Genomic DNA, 19,569 nt, shown 5'->3' with positions numbered 1-19,569 from the left:
GACTATGGAAATCATTTGCTTTTTGCACATTATCTGTTTTCCTCTAAACCTTTGCACAGATGTTTGATGCTAAGTGAATTTTAAATCATTTGTTTACAGCATTTTTTATTAAGAATAAACTTGTTATATTTGAATTCATCTTTCGGGCTTGACATGTTTTTTTGTGTGCTCTGTAGAAATTATGTGGATATGACTGGGTATCCTGGGGTACTGTAACGTCATCTTTTCACTTGCTTTGAAAGTTAATACTTTGAATATATAATATAAAATATTTTGTAACATACACCATTTTTGCCACTTTTCACAAATGTTCTTGGGGGGGGGGGGGGGGAGCAGAACATCCCCATTCCCCTTGCAGTAATCAGAGTCACGTGCTGCTCCGAAAGGGGACTGCTCTGTCTTACTTTTAGGTTCTCTGATTCTCTACTCTCTGGTCTGTCTTACTTTTAGGTTCTCTGATTTTGTCTTAAGTTTGTCTTAAGACAAACTTAAGACAGACTTAAGACAGACTTAAGACAAAATCCTAACTTCTGTGAATACCAAAAATAGTAAGTTTAGGATTTTGTCTTAAGTTAGTTCTGTGAATCGGGCCCTCCGATTCTCTACTCTCTTTTCTGTCTTTTTTGTGTACTCTGGAAGAATGGATGTGATATGACTGGGTTTTCTGGTGTGCTGTAAGGTTATCACTTACTATGCTTTAAGCATTAATATATTTGACTATATAAACAAAAATGTGTAGTAAATTGCACCATTTCTTCAGGTTTTCACACAATTTCTCCCACTCAAGGCCCCCTTGTAGGTGTCAGGCTCACTTGCTGCTCATGCTCGCCAGAGTTGCTTTAAATTCCCAGTCTGGTCCTGGCTGCAGCTCATACACCAGCCTCACCTCTCTGCTCCTAGGTGGCTATAGCCAATACACCAGCCTCTGCTCTGCTCCTGTGAGGAGGGGCTGCAGCTCCTACACCAGCTTAAGCTCTGCTTATGGGGTGGGGCTCCATGTAGTTCCTGGGGAGGGGGGGGTTAGCTGTAGCTCATACATCAGCGTCAGCTCTGCTCCTGCGTGGCTGCAGCTTCTAATCCAGCTTTAGCTCTGCTACTGGGGGCTGCAGCACCTACAGCAGCCTCATCTCACCTTCTCAAGGGGGAGGGGCTGCAGCTCCTACACCAGCATCAGCTCTGCTCATGGGGGGATTCCTGCAGCTCGTGGGGGACAGTCACTGCAGCTCCTTCTCCTGGGGGGCTGCAGCTCCTACACCAGCCTCAGATCTGCTACTGGGGGGCCCTGAAGTTCCTACACCAGCTCTGCTGCTGAGGAGTAGGGTCTGCAGCTCCTACACCAGCCTCAGCTCTGCTCACGAGGGCCCTGCAGGTCCAGGGGGGTGGGGGGGCAGTCACTGCTGTCCTTGTCCTGGGGCTGTAGCATCTACACCAGCCTCAGCTCGGCTGCAGGGGAGCCCTGAAGCTCCTACACCAGCTTCAGCTCTGCTGCTCAGGGGGAGGGTCTGCAACTCATACACCAGCCTCAGCGTTGACCGGGGGGGGGGGAAGGGGTTTGCACCTCCTACACCAGCCTCAGCTCTGCTCCTGGGTGGAGGTGCTGCAGCTCCTACACCAACCTCAGCTCTGCTCCTGGGTGGAGGGGCTGCACCTCCTACACCAGCCTCAGCTCTGCTCCTGGGTGGAGGGGCTGCACCTCCTACACCAGCCTCAGCTCTGCTCCTGGGTGGAGAGGCTGCAGCTTCTACACCAACCTCAGCTCTGCTCCTGGGTGGAGGGGCTGCACCTCCTACACCAGCCTCAGCTCTGCTCCTGGGTGGAGGGGCTGCAGCTCCTACACCAGCCTCAGCTCTGCTCCTGGGTGGAGGGGCTGCAGCTCCTACACCAGCCTCAGCTCTGCTCCTGGGTGGAAGGGCTGCAGCTCCTACACCAGCCTCAGCTCTGCTCCTGGGTGGAGGGGCTGCAGCTTCTACACCAGCCTCAGCTCTGCTCCTGGGTGGAGGGGCTGCAGCTCCTACACCAGCCTCAGCTCTGCTCCTGGGTGGAGGGGCTGCACCTCCTACACCAGCCTCAGCTCTGCTCCTGGGTGGAGGGGCTGCACCTCCTACACCAGCCTCAGCTCTGCTCCTGGGTGGAGGGGCTGCACCTCCTACACCAGCCTCAGCTCTGCTCCTGGGTGGAGGGGCTGCAGCTCCTACACCAGCCTCAGCTCTGCTCCTGGGTGGAGGGGCTGCACCTCCTACACCAGCCTCAGCTCTGCTCCTGGGTGGAGGGGCTGCAGCTCCTACAACAGCCTCAGCTCTGCTCCTGGGTGGAGAGGCTGCAGCTCCTACACCAACCTCAGCTCTGCTCCTGGGTGGAGGGGCTGCACCTCCTACACCAGCCTCAGCTCTGCTCCTGGGTGGAGGGGCTGCAGCTCCTACACCAGCCTCAGCTCTGCTCCTGGGTGGAGGGGCTGCACCTCCTACACCAGCCTCAGCTCTGCTCCTGGGTGGAGGGGCTGCACCTCCTACACCAGCCTCAGCTCTGCTCCTGGGTGGAGGGGCTGCAGCTCCTACACCAGCCTCAGCTCTGCTCCTGGGTGGAGGGGCTGCAGCTCCTACACCAACCTCAGCTCTGCTCCTGGGTGGAGGGGCTGCAGCTCCTACACCAGCCTCAGCTCTGCTCCTGGGTGGAGGGGCTGCACCTCCTACAACAGCCTCAGCTCTGCTCCTGGGTGGAGGGGCTGCAGCTCCTACAACAGCCTCAGCTCTGCTCCTGGGTGGAGGGGCTGCAGCTCCTACAACAGCCTCAGCTCTGCTCCTGGGTGGAGAGGCTGCAGCTCCTACACCAGCCTCAGCTCTGCTCCTGGGTGGAGGGGCTGCAGCTCCTACACCAGCCTCAGCTCTGCTCCTGGGTGGAGGGGCTGCAGCTCCTACAACAGCCTCAGCTCTGCTCCTGGGTGGAGGGGCTGCAGCTCCTACAATAGCCTCAGCTCTGCTCCTGGGTGGAGAGGCTGCAGCTCCTACACCAGCCTCAGCTCTGCTCCTGGGTGGAGGGGCTGCAGCTCCTACACCAGCCTCAGCTCTGCTCCTGGGTGGAGGGGCTGCAGCTCCTACACCAGCCTCAGCTCCCCTCCCCAGTGGAGATAGAATAACGGGAAAAGCCTGTGTTTGAAGGAGGTCCGTGGGAAACTGTAGAGAAGCTCCATGGAGTCTGCATTGTACAAGGAGAGCCGTCCCCCTTCGTAGTCCAGATACACCCCCACCTTCAGGGGCTTCTCACGAGGGGACAGAGGGATCTCAGTGGAGGTGAGAGCCCAGTACTGATCTTTGCCCCCCTGAATAGCCCAGACTCCCCCATCAGGTGACCATGTGATCCGCCCCTTCCGGTCCACAGACTCTGCTGCGACCCCCAAAATCCATCCTCCCTTCTCCTCCCGTAGCAGCTGCACCTCCCAGTAATGCCTGCCAGAGGTGAACCCCTCGCTCCCCAGCACACAGGTGTAGGAGGAGGTGAATCTCTTAGGGGTGAACTTCAGGGGCTGTTCTGTGCTTGTTCGTGTCACACATTTCCCCTTCTCAGATAGGTGGAGCTTCGGATGTGCTGTGTCTGGATCCAGAGTAACCATCACTGAAGAGAAGAGAGTCGTAATTAGTAATTTAATGGACACAAATAAACCATATATGTCATTTTTATTTTATTTTCCGGTAATTGGCAAAACTATCTTAAAAGGGTGCACTGCGCAGTATACTGCACTATACAGCACCTATCTCAAAGTAACACACCATACTTTACACTTCATAGCGCCTATCTAAAAGGAGTACACTGTGCTGTACAAAATACTACCCTGTGCAATATTCATCTGGAAGGTAAGAAGCACAGTACTGCACTATATAGCACTGACAAGGAAGGGGATTATCATATTGTACAATAAACTGCAGTATACAGCACCTGCCTGGAAAAAGCAAAGTTTAGTGCACTCTACACAGCACCAAACAGCACCTACCTGGAAGGAGCGCAGTTTAGCGCACTGCATTATACAGTATACTATACTACATGTACACAGTACACTGCTAGATGATTAGTTGCAGTAGAGAGCACACTGCACTACACAGTACACTACACAAACTGCACTACACAGTACACTATACTACACTATCCACAGTGGTACACTACACAGTACACTGTACTAGAAGACTTGTTGCATGGGAGATCACCCTGCACCACACAATGCACGATATTACACTATCCACAGTGGTGCACTATACTAGATAGGGGAATTGCCGCTCCATCTCCATTCACAACCACATCTTTAGAAAACAGCTGAAGACTTTTCTGTTCCTGCACAACTTCAAGTTTTCCTAGTCTCTGTTAGACGGAGACCTGGAGGGTCGGCCGAGCACAGTGATCGCACAGACAGGTAACTTCCCCCCCACAAATGGACACCACACAAAGCTTATGGTAACACCTTTTATAGGCACTTCGGGTAGTAGAGAGGTACGATACAGGGCGATCAGGACACGATGATCCTCTCAATTCTAGTCTCTAGTAAGGGAAGGGGGTAGCGGGACAGTCTTGGTACCCACGGGTACGGGTGTGTAACGGTGATGGCTCACAATCCTCGAGCTCGGTGTTCGGAGGGGTCAGACCGCGGCAGCGCCGGCAGGTCCCGAAGAGGTCGTAGGTGGCACGGGCCGCGGCAGCGCCAGCAGGTCCCGACGAGGATGAAGGTTACAACGGGCCGCGGCAGCGCCAGCAGGTCCCACGAGAATGCAGGTTGCAACGGGCCGCGGCAGCGCCAGCAGGTCCCACGAGGATGAAGGTTACAACGGGCCGCGGCAGCGCCAGCAGGTCCCACGAGAATGCAGGTTGCAGAGGGCCGCGGCAGCGCCAGCAGGTCCCACGAGGATGAAGGTTGCAGAGGGCCGCGGCAGCGCCAGCAGGCAGGACAATAGTTCACAAGGCAGGGCTGTGGCAGCGCCAACAGTCCGTCAAGGATGAGTTCGTCGCGGTGTCTCTCGACTCCAGGATACAACTGCCTTCCTGTCCTGGGGCTGCCTCAGTTATAGATCTGGCGCCCTTTGATGTCCGGACCCTCGCTCTTGGAGGTCGGGAGGTCTGGGATGAGGGAGTCCAGACACCCAGCAGGGGGGTGGAGCCAGCGCCCGAGGAGGCTGGGGGTGCTCGGCACCTGGCGGGGGAGAGCCATCGACACTTCGTACTCCCATTGACCTGCCAAGTGGGCCGTTCACCTCCTGGGTGGAGGGTGGTGCCGGGATGTCGGGGCCTGGCCAGGCCCAGGGTTGGGGTCGGGCTGAGGCCGCGCGGCCGCGTGGTGCCGTGTCCAAGATGGCGGCTGGGCCGGGCAATGGTGCTGACGGTGGCCCGGGCCCTGTCCTGCGGGGAGGGAGCGAGCCCTTCATGTGGCCTGTCCAACATGCGTCCCCCCCAGCTGAAGGCGGGGAGAGTCACCCATCTTCTTGGGGACTTTCCTCGTCGAGGCGGAAAAAGCGGGACAGGCCATCCGCGTTGGCGTGGTCTTGGCCGGGTCGGTGTTCCACAGTGAAGTCCATCCCCTGCAGGGAGATGGACCAACGTAGTAGTTTCGGGTTTTCCCCCCGCATCTGCATGAGCCATTGCAGGGGTCGATGATCGGTCTGGACCCGGAAGTGGGCGCCGAAGAGATAAGGCCGGAGCTTTTTGAGGGCCCACACCACGGCGAAGGCCTCCCTCTCGATGGTGCTCCAGCGTCGTTCTCGGGCCAGGAGCCGTCTGCTGATGAAAGCCACTGGCTGGTCAAGTCCTTCGGGGTTCAGCTGGGAAAGGACTGCCCCAACGCCATGGTCGGAGGCATCTGTTTGGACGATAAATTCCCGACTGTAGTCGGGGGCCTGGAGCACCGGGGCGGAGCACATGGCGGCCTTCAGCTTCTCGAAGGCCGCTTGACAGTCTGGGGTCCAGTTGACCGTCTTTGGTTGGTTTTTGGAGGTGAGTTCCGTGAGGGGCCCTACGATGCTGCCATAGTCCCTCACGAACCGTCGGTAGTAGCCCGTGAGTCCCAAGAAGGCGCGGACCTCGGTCTGGGTGATGGGGGACTGCCACGACTGGATGGCCTTGATCTTGAGTTGCAGAGGGGCCACCAGACCGCTTCCCACCTGGTGCCCGAGATAGGTCACGGACCCCTGGCCAATTTGGCACTTGCTGGCCTTGATCGTGAGGCCAGCTCGTTGGAGGGCCTGTAGCACCTCTCGGAGGTGGTGGAGGTGGTCGGACCAGTGGTGGCTGTACACAGCGATATCGTCCAGGTAGGCGGCGCTGAATCCTTCGAGTCCTGCCAGGACCTGGTTTACTAGCCGCTGAAAGGTTGCTGGGGCATTCTTCATGCCGAATGGCATGACCTTGAAGTGATAGTGGCCATCCGGGGTAGAGAATGCAGATCGTTCTTGGGCCCGGGGTGTGAGACCGATCTGCCAGTAGCCCGCTGTCAGGTCGAAGATGCTGAGGTAGCGGGCAGCTCCCATGCGGTCGATTAGTTCATCGGCTCGGGGGATGGGGTGTGCGTCTGTTCTGGTGACCGCATTCAAGCCCCGGTAGTCGACGCAGAACCGGAGCTCCGGCGTGGCGCCGGGGGCGGCCGCTTTGGGGACCAGTACCACTGGGCTGGCCCAGGGGCTGTCTGAGGGCTCGATGATCCCGAGTGTGAGCATCTTGGCCACCTCCTCTTGGATGCAGGCCCGTACCCGATCTGGTACGCGGTAGGCCCGATGGCGGATAGGGGGACTGTCTCCCGTGTCCACGTCGTGTAAGCACCAGGGGGTGACCCCTGGGGTGAGGGAGAACAGGGTGGAGAACTGTAGCAGGAGGACTCGGCAGCCTTGGCGCTGTTCCAGGGTGAGGGCCTCCGAGAGTCGGACCCCGTCCACGGAGCCGTCCTTCTCCCGTGACCGTAGGAGGTCAGGGAGGGGTTCGGAGTCCTCCTCGGTTCCATTGTCGGTTGCCATCAGGAGGCTGAGTTCGGAGCGTACAAAGTGGGGTTTCAGTCTATTAGCGTGGAGGACCCGGAGAGGGTTTCGGGAAGATTCCATATCGATGAGATAGGTGACAGGGCTCTTGCGCTCGATTACTTTGAAGGGCCCCGTCCATTTGTCTTGCAGGGCGCATGGTTCGGTGGGAGACATTACCCACACTTGTTGACCGGGTTCAAATTCGATGGAGGATGCATTTCTATCGTACCACCTTTTCATGTCCTCCTGACTGGCCTCCATGTTTGCTTTTGCCATCTCTCTGAACCTTCTGGTCTGGTTGCGGAGGGTTAGGAGGTACTTGAAAACATCTGGAGGGTTCTTTAGAGGGGGCATTTCCCAGCCTTCTTTGACTAGGCTGAGCGGGCCTCGCACCGGGTGTCCATACAAGAGTTCGAAAGGGCTGAAGCCGAGGGACTTCTGGGGGACTTCTCGGTAGGCAAAGAGAAGGCACGGTAGTAGCACATCCCACTGGCGACGGAGGGGCTCTTCCAACCCCCCAATCATCCCTTTGAGCGTGCGGTTGAACCGCTCAACCAGTCCGTTCCCTTGAGGGTGATAGGGGGTCGTGAATCGGTAGGTGACCCCACACTGTTGCCAGAGGGACTTCATGTATTTTGAGATAAAGTTCGTACCCCTGTCGCTGATGACTTCTCGGGGGAAGCCCACTCGAGAGAAGATCCCCATCAAGGCTCGACCCACTACTGGGGCTGTTATCGTACGAAGGGGGACCGCCTCAGGATAGCGGGTAGCGTGATCCACCAGGACCAGGATGAAGCGATGTCCCTGTGCTGTTCGGGGGTCCAGGGGCCCCACAATGTCTATTCCCACCCTTTCGAACGGGGTGGTCACCACGGGGAATGGTTGTAGGGGTGCCTTGAGTTTGCGGCCGCTCTTCCCACTGGCCTGGCAGGTCGGGCAGGACCGGCAATGGTTGGATACGTCGTTCCTCATTTTGGGCCAAAAAAAGTGAGTCACCAGGCGGTGGTAGGTCTTGTCTTGGCCCAGGTGCCCGGCCAGGGGGACATCGTGGGCTAGGTTCAACAGGAAGTCTCTGAAGTGGAGGGGCACCACCAGCACTCGCCCGGCCCCCAGTTCTGCGATTTTCTGTTCGCTGTACAAGAGATCATTGTCCCAATAAACCCAGTGGGCCCCGGTGGTGTCTCCTTGGCTCTGGGCGAGCGCTTGCTGTCGCAATCCCTCGAGGGAGGGGCAGGTCTTTTGCTCCTGCCGGAATTGTTCCTGGGTGGGCCCCCCTTCTTGACGCCACTGAGCCAGGTCGGGAAGCTCGGGGGGCTGTGTGGACCCCTCTGGGGGGGGGGTCCGGGTGGTCGGTCTGGAGGAAGTCTTCTTCTGGAGTGATCGAGGGCAGAGGTGCTGCCCATTCTGGTTCTTCTGGTCTAGGGATGGTGCGGGTGGCCATGGACCGGGTGGTTACGCATGCCCAGTCCGGGAGACCCAACATCCCCAGATGCTCTCTTCTTTCCACAGCGGCCCACGGGGAGCTCTCGAGATCGTTCCCCAGGAGGCAGTCTACGGGGGCATCGTCACGGACAGTTACTTTCAGCATGCCGGACACTCCTCCCCATTCGAAGGGGACGCAGGCCATCCGACACAGGCTCTCCGAGTTGTCTGCCGATCGGACGGGGCAAAGTACGTTTGGTAGGATTTGTTCTGGGGTCACCAGGTGACAGCGGACGGCCGTCACACTGGCCCCGGTGTCACGCAGGGCCTCGGCCTTGCGCCCATTGATGCTCACCCATTGGCTGTACTTCCGAGTGTTGGCGGGCAGGGGAGTCCGCGGGACCATGTCTCTTCCTCCCAGGCATGCCAGGGTCATGGCGGCGGGTTCCCACTCGAACTGCTCCGACTCATAGGTCTCCGTGTCTTCGGAGATTTGTTCTTCTCCCAGGGCGGCGGCCGCCATCTGGCGGGGCCCGGGGACCTGGTTCTTCGGGCAGGTCGGGTCACTGGCATAGTGGCCGACTCGCTGGCATCGATGACACGTCACGTTAGCTCGGAACCCCGGGCGCATCGGGGGGTTTCCCCGGCCTGATGGGGCCGGGGTGGCGTTAGTGGGTGCGGCCGGGGCGGCGTCTCTGCCCCGGCCCGGGCCTCCTCCTCCTCCTCGGGGACGATGGTGACCTTGGTTGGTTCTGTTCTGCTCATTCGGCCCACTCCGGGCCACTCGGGTGCTCTCCCACCGGTCAGCCTCGGTGGCGAGCTGCCGGGGTTCAGTCAATTTACTGTCGAGGAGGTGCTGCCTAAGCTCGACAAAGCAGTTGTTGGAGAGGTGCTCCCATACAATGAGATTGAAGAGTTGTTCGTAAGTGGTTACGTTGTTACCCTTGATCCACCCCTCGAAGGCTCGGCTGAAATAGTTCACGTATTCCAACCATGTCGTACCTGGGATCCGGGTGCAGTTGCGGAACCTCTGGCGGTACATTTCGGGTGTAAGTCCATATCGACTGAGGAGGGCGGCCTTCATATGGTCGTAGGACGTCATTTGATGGTCCGGAAGCTGCAGCAGGGCATCACGACCCTCGTTGACGAATCTCCCCCATAGACCGGCTCCCCAGTCACTTCGAGCGACCCGGTGGGCGGTCATGGCAATCTCATAGGCTTTGAACCACTGCTGTATGTCGTCGTTCCGGTGATATTCCCGGACCACATCCTTGGGGATGTGGACCTTCTGCTCGGTAGGACCCGGGGAGTGCGGTTGCTCGGGCACCCCTAGGTTTTTGTTCAGTTTGCGTATTTCTATCTCCGCTAGTTTGCACTCGTGCTCGTATGCCAGTCTTTTTTCTTCGAGGTCTCTCTGTCTCTGTTTTTCCTCTCGCTCTTCTCTGAGCCGTAAGTGTTCTAAGTTTATTTTTTGTTCCGCCAGTTTCAATTCTCCGTCTAATCTGAGTCGTGCCAAGTCTAACTCGTGTAATCTGTTTTTTTCCCGCTCCTGGATCTCTTCATGGGAGGGGCCTGGTCTCCGTTCCTCTGTCCGGGTGGTGTTGACTTCCGGGGCTGCGGGGTCCCGGGGGGTTGCGGTATTTGTCTCTGTCCAGGCGTCTAGGGCGTTTTTGAAGTCTTCTTTTGTGCTTAGCCCGGTGGTAGCAATGCCTAAGTCCATGCAAAATTGTTTGAGCTCTCGGTGGTTGTATTCTTCCAGCTTTTCCATCTGGAACTTCTCCGCCGATCCGCTCTCTTTGGTCGTCATTGTGGTTTTAGTCGTAGGGTGAGTTACTGTCTGTACGGTACGCGTTGGTTCGGATCGCGCCGCTAGCCACCAATGTTAGACGGAGACCTGGAGGGTCGGCCGAGCACAGTGATCGCAGAGACAGGTAACTTCCCCCCCACAAATGGACACCACACAAAGCTTATGGTAACACCTTTTATAGGCACTTCGGGTAGTAGAGAGGTACGATACAGGGCGATCAGGACACGATGATCCTCTCAATTCTAGTCTCTAGTAAGGGAAGGGGGTAGCGGGACAGTCTTGGTACCCACGGGTACGGGTGTGTAACGGTGATGGCTCACAATCCTCGAGCTCGGTGTTCGGAGGGGTCAGACCGCGGCAGCGCCGGCAGGTCCCGAAGAGGTCGTAGGTGGCACGGGCCGCGGCAGCGCCAGCAGGTCCCGACGAGGATGAAGGTTACAACGGGCCGCGGCAGCGCCAGCAGGTCCCACGAGAATGCAGGTTGCAACGGGCCGCGGCAGCGCCAGCAGGTCCCACGAGGATGAAGGTTACAACGGGCCGCGGCAGCGCCAGCAGGTCCCACGAGAATGCAGGTTGCAGAGGGCCGCGGCAGCGCCAGCAGGTCCCACGAGGATGAAGGTTGCAGAGGGCCGCGGCAGCGCCAGCAGGCAGGACAATAGTTCACAAGGCAGGGCTGTGGCAGCGCCAACAGTCCGTCAAGGATGAGTTCGTCGCGGTGTCTCTCGACTCCAGGATACAACTGCCTTCCTGTCCTGGGGCTGCCTCAGTTATAGGTCTGGCGCCCTTTGATGTCCGGACCCTCGCTCTTGGAGGTCGGGAGGTCTGGGATGAGGGAGTCCAGACACCCAGCAGGGGGGTGGAGCCAGCGCCCGAGGAGGCTGGGGGTGCTCGGCACCTGGCGGGGGAGAGCCATCGACACTTCGTACTCCCATTGACCTGCCAAGTGGGCCGTTCACCTCCTGGGTGGAGGGTGGTGCCGGGATGTCGGGGCCTGGCCAGGCCCAGGGTTGGGGTCGGGCTGAGGCCGCGCGGCCGCGTGGTGCCGTGTCCAAGATGGCGGCTGGGCCGGGCAATGGTGCTGACGGTGGCCCGGGCCCTGTCCTGCGGGGAGGGAGCGAGCCCTTCATGTGGCCTGTCCAACAGTCTCCACTTCTGTTATGGAAAACTTGGCACTTCTTTCTGAATGTGTTAGGCCTGTTCTGAGTGACAGGAGCTTGCACAGTTGTATCTCCTAGAGAAGTCACCAAAAACCACTAGAGAACACAGTATTAACATGCATTTAATATCACAATCTACTAGAAAGCAAACACAGTACTAGACTGCCCTGGAAAGCACAATGTACCAGACTGTTGTACAGTGTGTGTTTTTCCCTGTGTGCACGGTATGCAAAGGATATCAGACATCACAGTGCACTAAACATGCACTGCACTAGAGATTGCACTTTTCTAAACTGCTAAACGTAGTAGACAGAGCAGAGGAGGACTGCTTGTGATTAGAGGTTCATGCTACGCAGCGCCTCCCATGAGGGCTGCACTGCAGCATATACAGGCTTCAAGATCAAACACAGGGTCAAAGGGTGCACAGTCTCTAACAGGACATCCTAGTAGTCTGGAGGCACCGACCGGGGCTTCTGATAGAAAGTTGACACTATGCAGCTTTTCACATTAAAATGAGTGCACTGCAGCATATACAGGCTCATACATCAATCGATCAATCGTTTGTGGAGAGGTGGGCGGCTGATCTGTCTGGGTTCAATCGAAGAGCCAGGTTTTAAGGTCCTTTATGTATTGGGTCAGCGACGGGGATCGCCTGAGGTGAGGGCAGGGTGTTCCATGTCTTGGTGGTGAGGTAGGAGAAGGATCTTCCTCCGGTTCTTGTCTTGTGGACTCCAAGGGATGGAGGCAAGGGCTAGCTGGGCGGAGAATAGGTGTCTGGCCGGAATGTGAAATGCGAGGCGTTGGCTCACATATGCTGGTCGAGCACCGTGAGGGCTTTGTAGGCGTGAGTGAGGAGCTTGAAGGCGATTCCTTTGTTGACTTGGAGCAAATAAGGCTGTGGCGACGGGTATTGAGGACTAGTCTGGTTGTGGCGGTTTGAACGTTTTGTAGTTTCCTGAGGAGTTTCTGGGTTGTGCCGGCATAGAGTGCATTGCTGTAGCCAAGCCTGCTGGTGATGAGTGCGTGGCTGACCGTCTTTCTTGCTTCAGTGGGGATCCATCTGAAAGCCTTTCGAAGCAAGCGTAGTGTGTGGAAGCATGAGGAGGATAGGTCGTTGATATGGCAGTTCATTGTGAGTGAGGAGTCCAGTATGATGCAGAGGTTGCATGTGTGGTCTGTGGGGGTGGGTGGGGTGGGTGGGGTTCCCGGTGTGACAGGCCACCAGGAGTCGTCCCAGGCAGCGTAGGTGGGTCCCAGGATGAGTACTTCAGTCTTGTCCGAGTTGAGTTTGAGGCAGCTTTCCTTCATCCAGGAGGTAACAGCCTTCATCCTGCTATGGAAGTTGATTCTGGTGGCCGAGGTTTGTTGGTGAGGGATAGGATCAGGTGGGTGTTGTCGGCGTAGGAGACAATGTTTGTGGTTTCTTACGATGGCGACGAGTGGAGCCATGTAGACGTTGAAGAGGGTGGTGCTCAGAGAGGAGCCCTGTGGCACTCCACAGCTGATCTGTGTAGGATTGGAGCGGAACGGGTGTAGTCTGACGTGTTGAGTTCGACTCTAGAGGAAGGAGTGGATCCAGCCCAGGGCCTTACAGTGGCCACCTGCGACGTGTAGTCTCATGATAAAGGTGCGGAGTGAGACTGTAGTGAAGGCAGCCGAGAGGTCCAGCAGGATCAGGGCTGCTGTTTAACCTCAATTGAGGAGGGCGCAGAAGTAGTGCGTGGCGGCGCAGAGTGCGGTCTCGGTGCTATGATTATTTTGGAAGCCAGATTGGGAGATGCCTAAGATGTGGTTCACTTTGATGAATTCGGAGAGTTGGGCATTGATGGCGTTCTCTGCGACCTTTGCTGGGAAAGGGATCAAGGAGATGGGTTGGATATTTTTTTAGGTCTGTCGGATCAGTGGACGTCTTTTTAGCAGGGGGTTGATCTCAGGGTGTTTCCAGTCATCAGGGAAGGTGGTGATCTCGATGGTTCGGTGGTGATGGAGGTGGCTTCTCAGTGAATTATGTGGTGCGAGCAGGGGTCCGATGGGGCTAGAGAGTGGATGCTCGTCATGGTTTTGAGTGTGTCGTCCGTGGTGAGTGGGGTCCAGTTGAGCAGGGTAGGTTTGGTTGCGGTGTGGTTGGGTAAGGTGGTGCTGGGCTCGGTGGCAGGGTCTTTGGTGTTGAATCTGTTGTAGATAAGTCTGCTCTATTGGTGGAAGTAAGTGTTGAGTTTGTCACAGAGTTCTTGGGAGGGGAGAAAGTCTGTGGTCTTGCTGCTAGGTCTGGCAAACCCTTTGACAATGGCGAAGAATTCTTTACTGTTGTGTGCATTGGCGTGAATTCTGTCTTGCAGTGCTGTATTCTTTGTGGATTTGGGGTGGAGGTGGTGTGTGGTAGTAGCAGTTTTAAAGGCTACGTGGGTTTCTAGGGTTTTGTTGTACCTTCATCTCTTCTCGAGTCGTCTGCAAATGCATCCGGACTAGCGGAGGTCGGGAGTGAACCAACAGGCTTTATTGGTGTGTGATTTGCTTGGGGCCTTCTTGAGGGGAGCCAGGGCATTTCTGAAGTTGGTGATCCATTGGTGGAGGTTGTGAACTGAGGTGTTGGCGTCTGCCGTGGTCAGCGGTGTGGTGGTGCTAAGAAATGGGCTGAGATGTTCCTCTGTGATCTTGTTCTAGCTGCAACAGGGGGAACAGTGGGTGCAATTTTGTTTCCTCGGAGGATATGGTGCAGCGGGCAGAGTGCCAACTCGCGAGCTGGGGATCCGGGTTTGAGTCTCAGCGTTGGCGCAACATCCTGTGATTCTGGGCAAATCACCTAATCTCTCCGTGCCAATGGACAGCGCCTGGATACCCTCAAGGGTGATAAGCTGCGCTATATAAATCTACAAACTTTAACTCTATGTTCATGAATGACCTGCGTCCTGAACGGACCCCTGTGAATTGTCCCTCATTTTCATTGGCTCCTGTTCTGGGCCGCATCGAGAGGTTTTGGACTTTGAGGGGTCTTTTCACAAATCAGTGTGGAGGTGAAATTGACACCTGTCACCCCCATTGTAGATAGTGCTAGCCGCAAAAGGTCGCTGTGTGGACTCAAAAATATATTTACATTCAGTTCAAGTCTATTTACCTTTATATTTCTTCATCTCCTCTTCAGGTTTCAGAGTTTTCAAACTTTCATTATCTGGTGCTTTTTCTTCTCTTTTCTTCGTTTCCTGCTCTGAACCCTGAAATTTCACCTTATTACACCTGGGAGGACACACAAATCATTTAAATGTTACAGAACAATCAGAGGCTGAGGGGTCTGAAATGGAACAGCACAATCATCCGGTTATTGGAAATAAAATACTGCAATCACAGGAGCTCCTGCAGGACAGCACTTGGTGTGTCTTACAGCACATACACACACACACACACATACACACAGCCCCCACACAGATTGCCACACGCACACAAACACCCCCTGCCCCCACCCCAACAACAAGAACAACAGCAGGGGTATCAAAAGTGTGACACAATACCACTTCCACTCTGAATGCCCCTCTCCTCAGAGCCTTGCAGGAATTCCTACATGATGACACAAGCTTCAGGATCTCAGAGGAAACAGTGAACAACTGAGCTACCAGCACACACGACCACTCTCTCTCCAGCTCCCTTTCTCTCTTAATGTATCTGTTCAGCTGTATCCCTCCGTCTTCCTCTCTCACATCCCCTTGTGTTTCTCTCTCTATCTTGCTCTATGATTGTCTCTCCCTACCTCCCTCTCATTCAGAAAGCTTGCAGGATCTCAAAGGTAACTGTGAAGATTCCCTGTTACTTCAAACGCAAACTTTTGACATCGCTAAATCTCTATACATTGGACTCACTTAGGTCCTGCATCTTGGAGTCTGGAGGATTCGGCACATTGATTCTCTTGATCCCTGTACCTTTGACTCACTGGATCACTGTACACTGGGCAGACGGAAGTCTGCGCCTCGGAATTTATCAAGCCCTGCACCTTGGAGGCTCTGAACTCCTGTACTTTAGAGGCTTTCGGGTCCTGCCCCTTATACTCTTTGAGGTCCTGTCCTTGAGTCTCGGCAGTCCAGCACCTAGGAGCCTCTGAGGTCCCGCACCTTGCAGTCTCTGAGGTCCCGCACCTTGCAGTCTCTGAGGTCCTGCACCTTGCAGTCTCTGAGGTCCCGCACCTTGCAGTCTCTGAGGTCCCGCACCTTGCAGTCTCTGAGGTCCTGCACCCTGAAGTCTCTGAGGTCCCGCACCTTGCAGTCTCTGAGGTCCGGCACCTTGGAGTCTCTGAGGTCCCGCACCTTGCAGTCTCTGAGGCCCTGCACCTTGGAGTCTCTGAGGTCCCGCACCTTGGAGTCTCTGAGGTCCCGCACCTTGCAGTCTCTGAGGCCCTGCACCTTGGAGTCTCTGAGGTCCTGCACCTTGGAGTCTCTGAGGTCCCGCACCTTGCAGTCTCTGAGGCCCTGCACCTTGGAGTCTCTGAGGTCCTGCACCTTGCAGTCTCTGAGGCCCTGCACCTTGGAGTCTCTGAGGTCCCGCACCTTGCAGTCTCTGAGGTCCCGCACCTTGCAGTCTCTGAGGTCCCGCTCCTTGCAGTCTCTGAGGTCCTGCACCTTGCAGTCTCTGAGGTCCCGCACCCTGAAGTCTCTGAGGTCCCGCACCTTGGTGTCTCTGAGGTCCCGCACCTTGCAGTCTCTGAGGCCCCGCACCTTGCAGTCTCTGAGGTCCCGCACCTTGCAGTCTCTGAGGTCCTGCACCTTGCAGTCTCTGAGGTCCTGCACCTTGGGGTCTCAGAGGTCCTGCACCTTCGAGTCTCTGAGGTCCCGCTCCTTGCAGTCTCTGAGGTCCTGCACCTTGCAGTCTCTGAGGTCCTGCACCTTGCAGTCTCTGAGGTCCTGCACCTTCGAGTCTCTGAGGTCCCGCTCCTTGCAGTCTCTGAGGTCCCGCACCTTGCAGTCTCTGAGGTCCTGCACCTCGGGGTCTCTCAGGTCCGGCACCTTGCAGTCTCTGAGGTCCTGCACCTTGGAGTCTCTGAGGTCCTGCACCTCGGAGTCTCTCAGGTCCGGCACCTTGCAGTCTCTGAGGTCCTGCACCTTGGAGTCTCTGAGGTCCTGCACCTCGGGGTCTCTGAGGTCCCGCACCTTGCAGTCTCTGAGGTCCCGCACCTTCGAGTCTCTGAGGTCCCGCACCTTGCAATCTCCGAGGTCCCGCACCTTGAAGTCTCGGAGGTCCTCCACCTTGCAGTCTCTGAGGTCCTGCACCTTGGAGTCTCTCAGGTCCTGCACCTTGCAGTCTCTGAGGTCCTCCACCTTGCAGTCTCTGAGGTCCTGCACCTTGCAGTCTCTCAGGTCCTGCACCTTGCAGTCTCTGAGGTCCTGCACCTTGCAGTCTCTGAGGTCCTGCACCTTGGAGTCTCTGAGGTCCTGCACCTTGGAGTCTCTGAGGTCCCGCACCTTGCAGTCTCTGAGGTCCCGCACCTTGGAGTCTCTGAGGTCCTGCACCTTGGAGTCTCTGAGGTCCCGCACCTTGCAGTCTCTGAGGTCCCGCACCTTGCAGTCTCTGAGGTCCCGCACCTTGCAGTCTCTGAGGTCCCGCACCTTGCAGTATCTGAGGTCCCGCACCTTGCAGTATCTGAGGTCCCGCACCTTGCAGTCTCTGAGGTCCCGCACCTTGCAGTCTCTGAGGTCCCGCACCTTGAAGTCTCTGAGGCCCTGCACCTTGGAGTCTCTGAGGTCTTGCACCTTGCAGTCTCTGAGGTCCCGCACCTTGCAGTCTCTGAGGTCCCGCACCTTGCAGTCTCTGAGGTCCTGCACCTTGCAGTCTCTGAGGTCCTGCACCTTGGAGTCTCTGAGGTCCCGCACCTTGGAGTTACTGAGGTCCTGCACCTTGCAGTCTCTGAGGTCCCGCACCTTGCAGTCTCTGAGGTCCCGCACCTTGCAGTCTCTGAGGTCCCGCACCTTGCAGTCTCTGAGGTCCCGCACCTTGCAGTCTCTGAGGTCCCGCACCTTGCAGTCTCTGAGGTCCCGCACCTTGCAGTCTCTGAGGTCCCGCACCTTGCAGTCTCTGAGGTCCCGCACCTTGCAGTCTCTGAGGTCCCGCACCTTGGAGTTACTGAGGTCCTGCACCTTGCAGTCTCTGAGGTCCCGCACCTTGGAGTCTCTGAGGTCCTGCACCTTGGAGTCTCTGAGGTCCCGCACCTTGGAGTCTCTGAGGTCCCGCACCTTGCAGTCTCTGAGGTCCCGCACCTTGCAGTCTCTGAGGTCCTGCACCTTGCAGTCTCTGAGGTCCCGCACCTTGGAGTCTCTGAGGTCCCGCACCTTGCAGTCTCTGAGGTCCCGCACCTTGCAGTCTCTGAGGTCCTGCACCTTGGAGTCTCTGAGGTCCTGCACCTTGGAGTCTCTGAGGTCCTGCACCTTGGAGTCTCTGAGGTCCTGCACCTTGCAGTCTCTCAGGTCCGGCACCTTGCAGTCTCTGAGGTCCTGCACCTTTGAGTCTCTGAGGTCCCGCACCGTGCAGTCTCTGAGGTCCTGCACCTTGCAGTCTCTGAGGTCCCGCACCTTGCAGTCTCTGAGGTCCCGCACCTTGGGGTCTCTGAGGTCCTGCACCTTGCGGTCTCTGAGGTCCTGCACCTTCGAGTCTCTGAGGTCCCGCTCCTTGCAGTCTCTGAGGTCCCGCACCTTGCAGTCTCTGAGGTCCTGCACCTTGCAGTCTCTCAGGTCCGGCACCTTGGAGTCTCTGAGGTCCCGCACCTTGGAGTCTCTGAGGTCCCGCACCTTGCAGTCTCTGAGGTCCCGCACCGTGGAGTCTCTGAGGTCCTGCACCTTGCAGTCTCTCAGGTCCGGCACCTTGGAGTCTCTGAGGTCCCGCACCTTGGAGTCTCTGAGGTCCCGCACCTTGCAGTCTCTGAGGTCCCGCACCGTGCAGTCTCTGAGGTCCTGCACCTCGGGGTCTCTCAGGTCCGGCACCTTGCAGTCTCTGAGGTCCTGCACCTTGGGGTCTCTGAGGTCCTGCACCTCGGGGTCTCTGAGGTCCTGCGCCTTGCAGTCTCTGAGGTCCCGCACCTTGGAGTTACTGAGGTCCTGCACCTTGCAGTCTCTGAGGTCCTGCACCTTGGAGTTACTGAGGTCCTGCACCTTGGAGTTACTGAGGTCCTGCACCTTGCAGTCTCTGAGGTCCTGCACCTTGGAGTTACTGAGGTCCTGCACCTCGGGGTCTCTGAGGTCCTGCGCCTTGCAGTCTCTGAGGTCCCGCACCTTGGAGTTACTGAGGTCCTGCACCTTGCAGTCTCTGAGGTCCTGCACCTTGCAGTCTCTGAGGTCCTGCACCTCGGGGTCTCTCAGGTCCGGCACCTTGCAGTCTCTGAGGTCCTGCACCTTGCAGTCTCTGAGGTCCTGCACCTTGCAGTCTCTGAGGTCCCGCACCTTGGAGTCTCTGAGGTCCTGCACCTTGCAGTCTCCGAGGTCCTGCACCTTGGGGTCTATGAGGTCCCGCACCTTGGAGTCTCTGAGGTCTCGCGCCTTGGAGTCTCTGAGGTCCTGCGCCTTGCAGTCTCTGAGGTCCTGCACCTTGCAGTCTCTCAGGTCCGGCACCTTGGAGTCTCTGAGGTCCCGCACCTTGGAGTCTCTGAGGTCCTGCACCTTGGAGTCTCTGAGGTCCCGCTCCTTGCAGTCTCTGAGGTCCTGCACCTTGCAGTCTCTGAGGTCCTGCACCTTCGAGTCTCTGAGGTCCCGCTCCTTGCAGTCTCTGAGGTCCCGCACCTTGGAGTCTCCGAGGTCCTGCACCTTGCAGTCTCTGAGGTCCCGCACCTTGCAGTATCTGAGGTCCCGCACCTTGGAGTCTCTGAGGTCCTGCACCTTGCAGTCTCTGAGGTCCTGCACCTTGGAGTCTCTGAGGTCCTGCGCCTTGCAGTCTCCGAGGTCCCGCACCTTCGAGTCTCTGAGGTCCTGCACCTTGCAGTCTCTGAGGTCCTGCACCTTGCAGTCTCTGAGGTCCTGCACCTTGCAGTCTCTGAGGTCCTCCACCTTGCAGTCTCTGAGGTCCTGCACCTTGCAGTCTCTGAGGTCCTGCACCTTGCAGTCTCTGAGGTCCAGCACCTTCGAGTCTCTGAGGTCCTGCACCTTGGGGTCTCGGAGGTCCTGCACCTTGGGGTCTCAGAGGTCCTGCACCTTGCTGTCTCTGAGGTCCTGCACCTTGCAGTATCTGAGATCCC

General features: G+C 57.2%; 1 protein-coding gene across 1 annotated transcript in view; it reads right to left on the bottom strand.

The window, feature by feature from the left end:
* Positions 1-2,984: 2,984 nt before the first annotated feature.
* LOC144826963 (E3 ubiquitin-protein ligase TRIM39-like) overlaps positions 2,985-19,569 on the bottom strand; it is a 52,911-nt gene continuing 36,326 nt past the window's right edge. The window contains exons 5-6 of the mRNA XM_078685426.1: positions 14,485-14,603; positions 2,985-3,609 (exon numbers count right to left, since the gene is read on the bottom strand). Of these exons, the coding sequence (XP_078541552.1) occupies positions 3,092-3,609; positions 14,485-14,603 (637 nt within the window). The 3' untranslated portion in view covers positions 2,985-3,091. The remainder of the gene's footprint in view (positions 3,610-14,484; positions 14,604-19,569) is intronic.

The sequence above is a fragment of the Lissotriton helveticus genome, chromosome 4_1, assembly GCF_964261635.1.
Source record: "Lissotriton helveticus chromosome 4_1, aLisHel1.1, whole genome shotgun sequence".
Classification (NCBI taxonomy): Eukaryota; Metazoa; Chordata; class Amphibia; order Caudata; family Salamandridae; genus Lissotriton; species Lissotriton helveticus.
The sequence above is the reverse complement of the archived record's forward strand: the minus strand, read 5'-3'. Positions and strand labels throughout refer to the sequence as shown.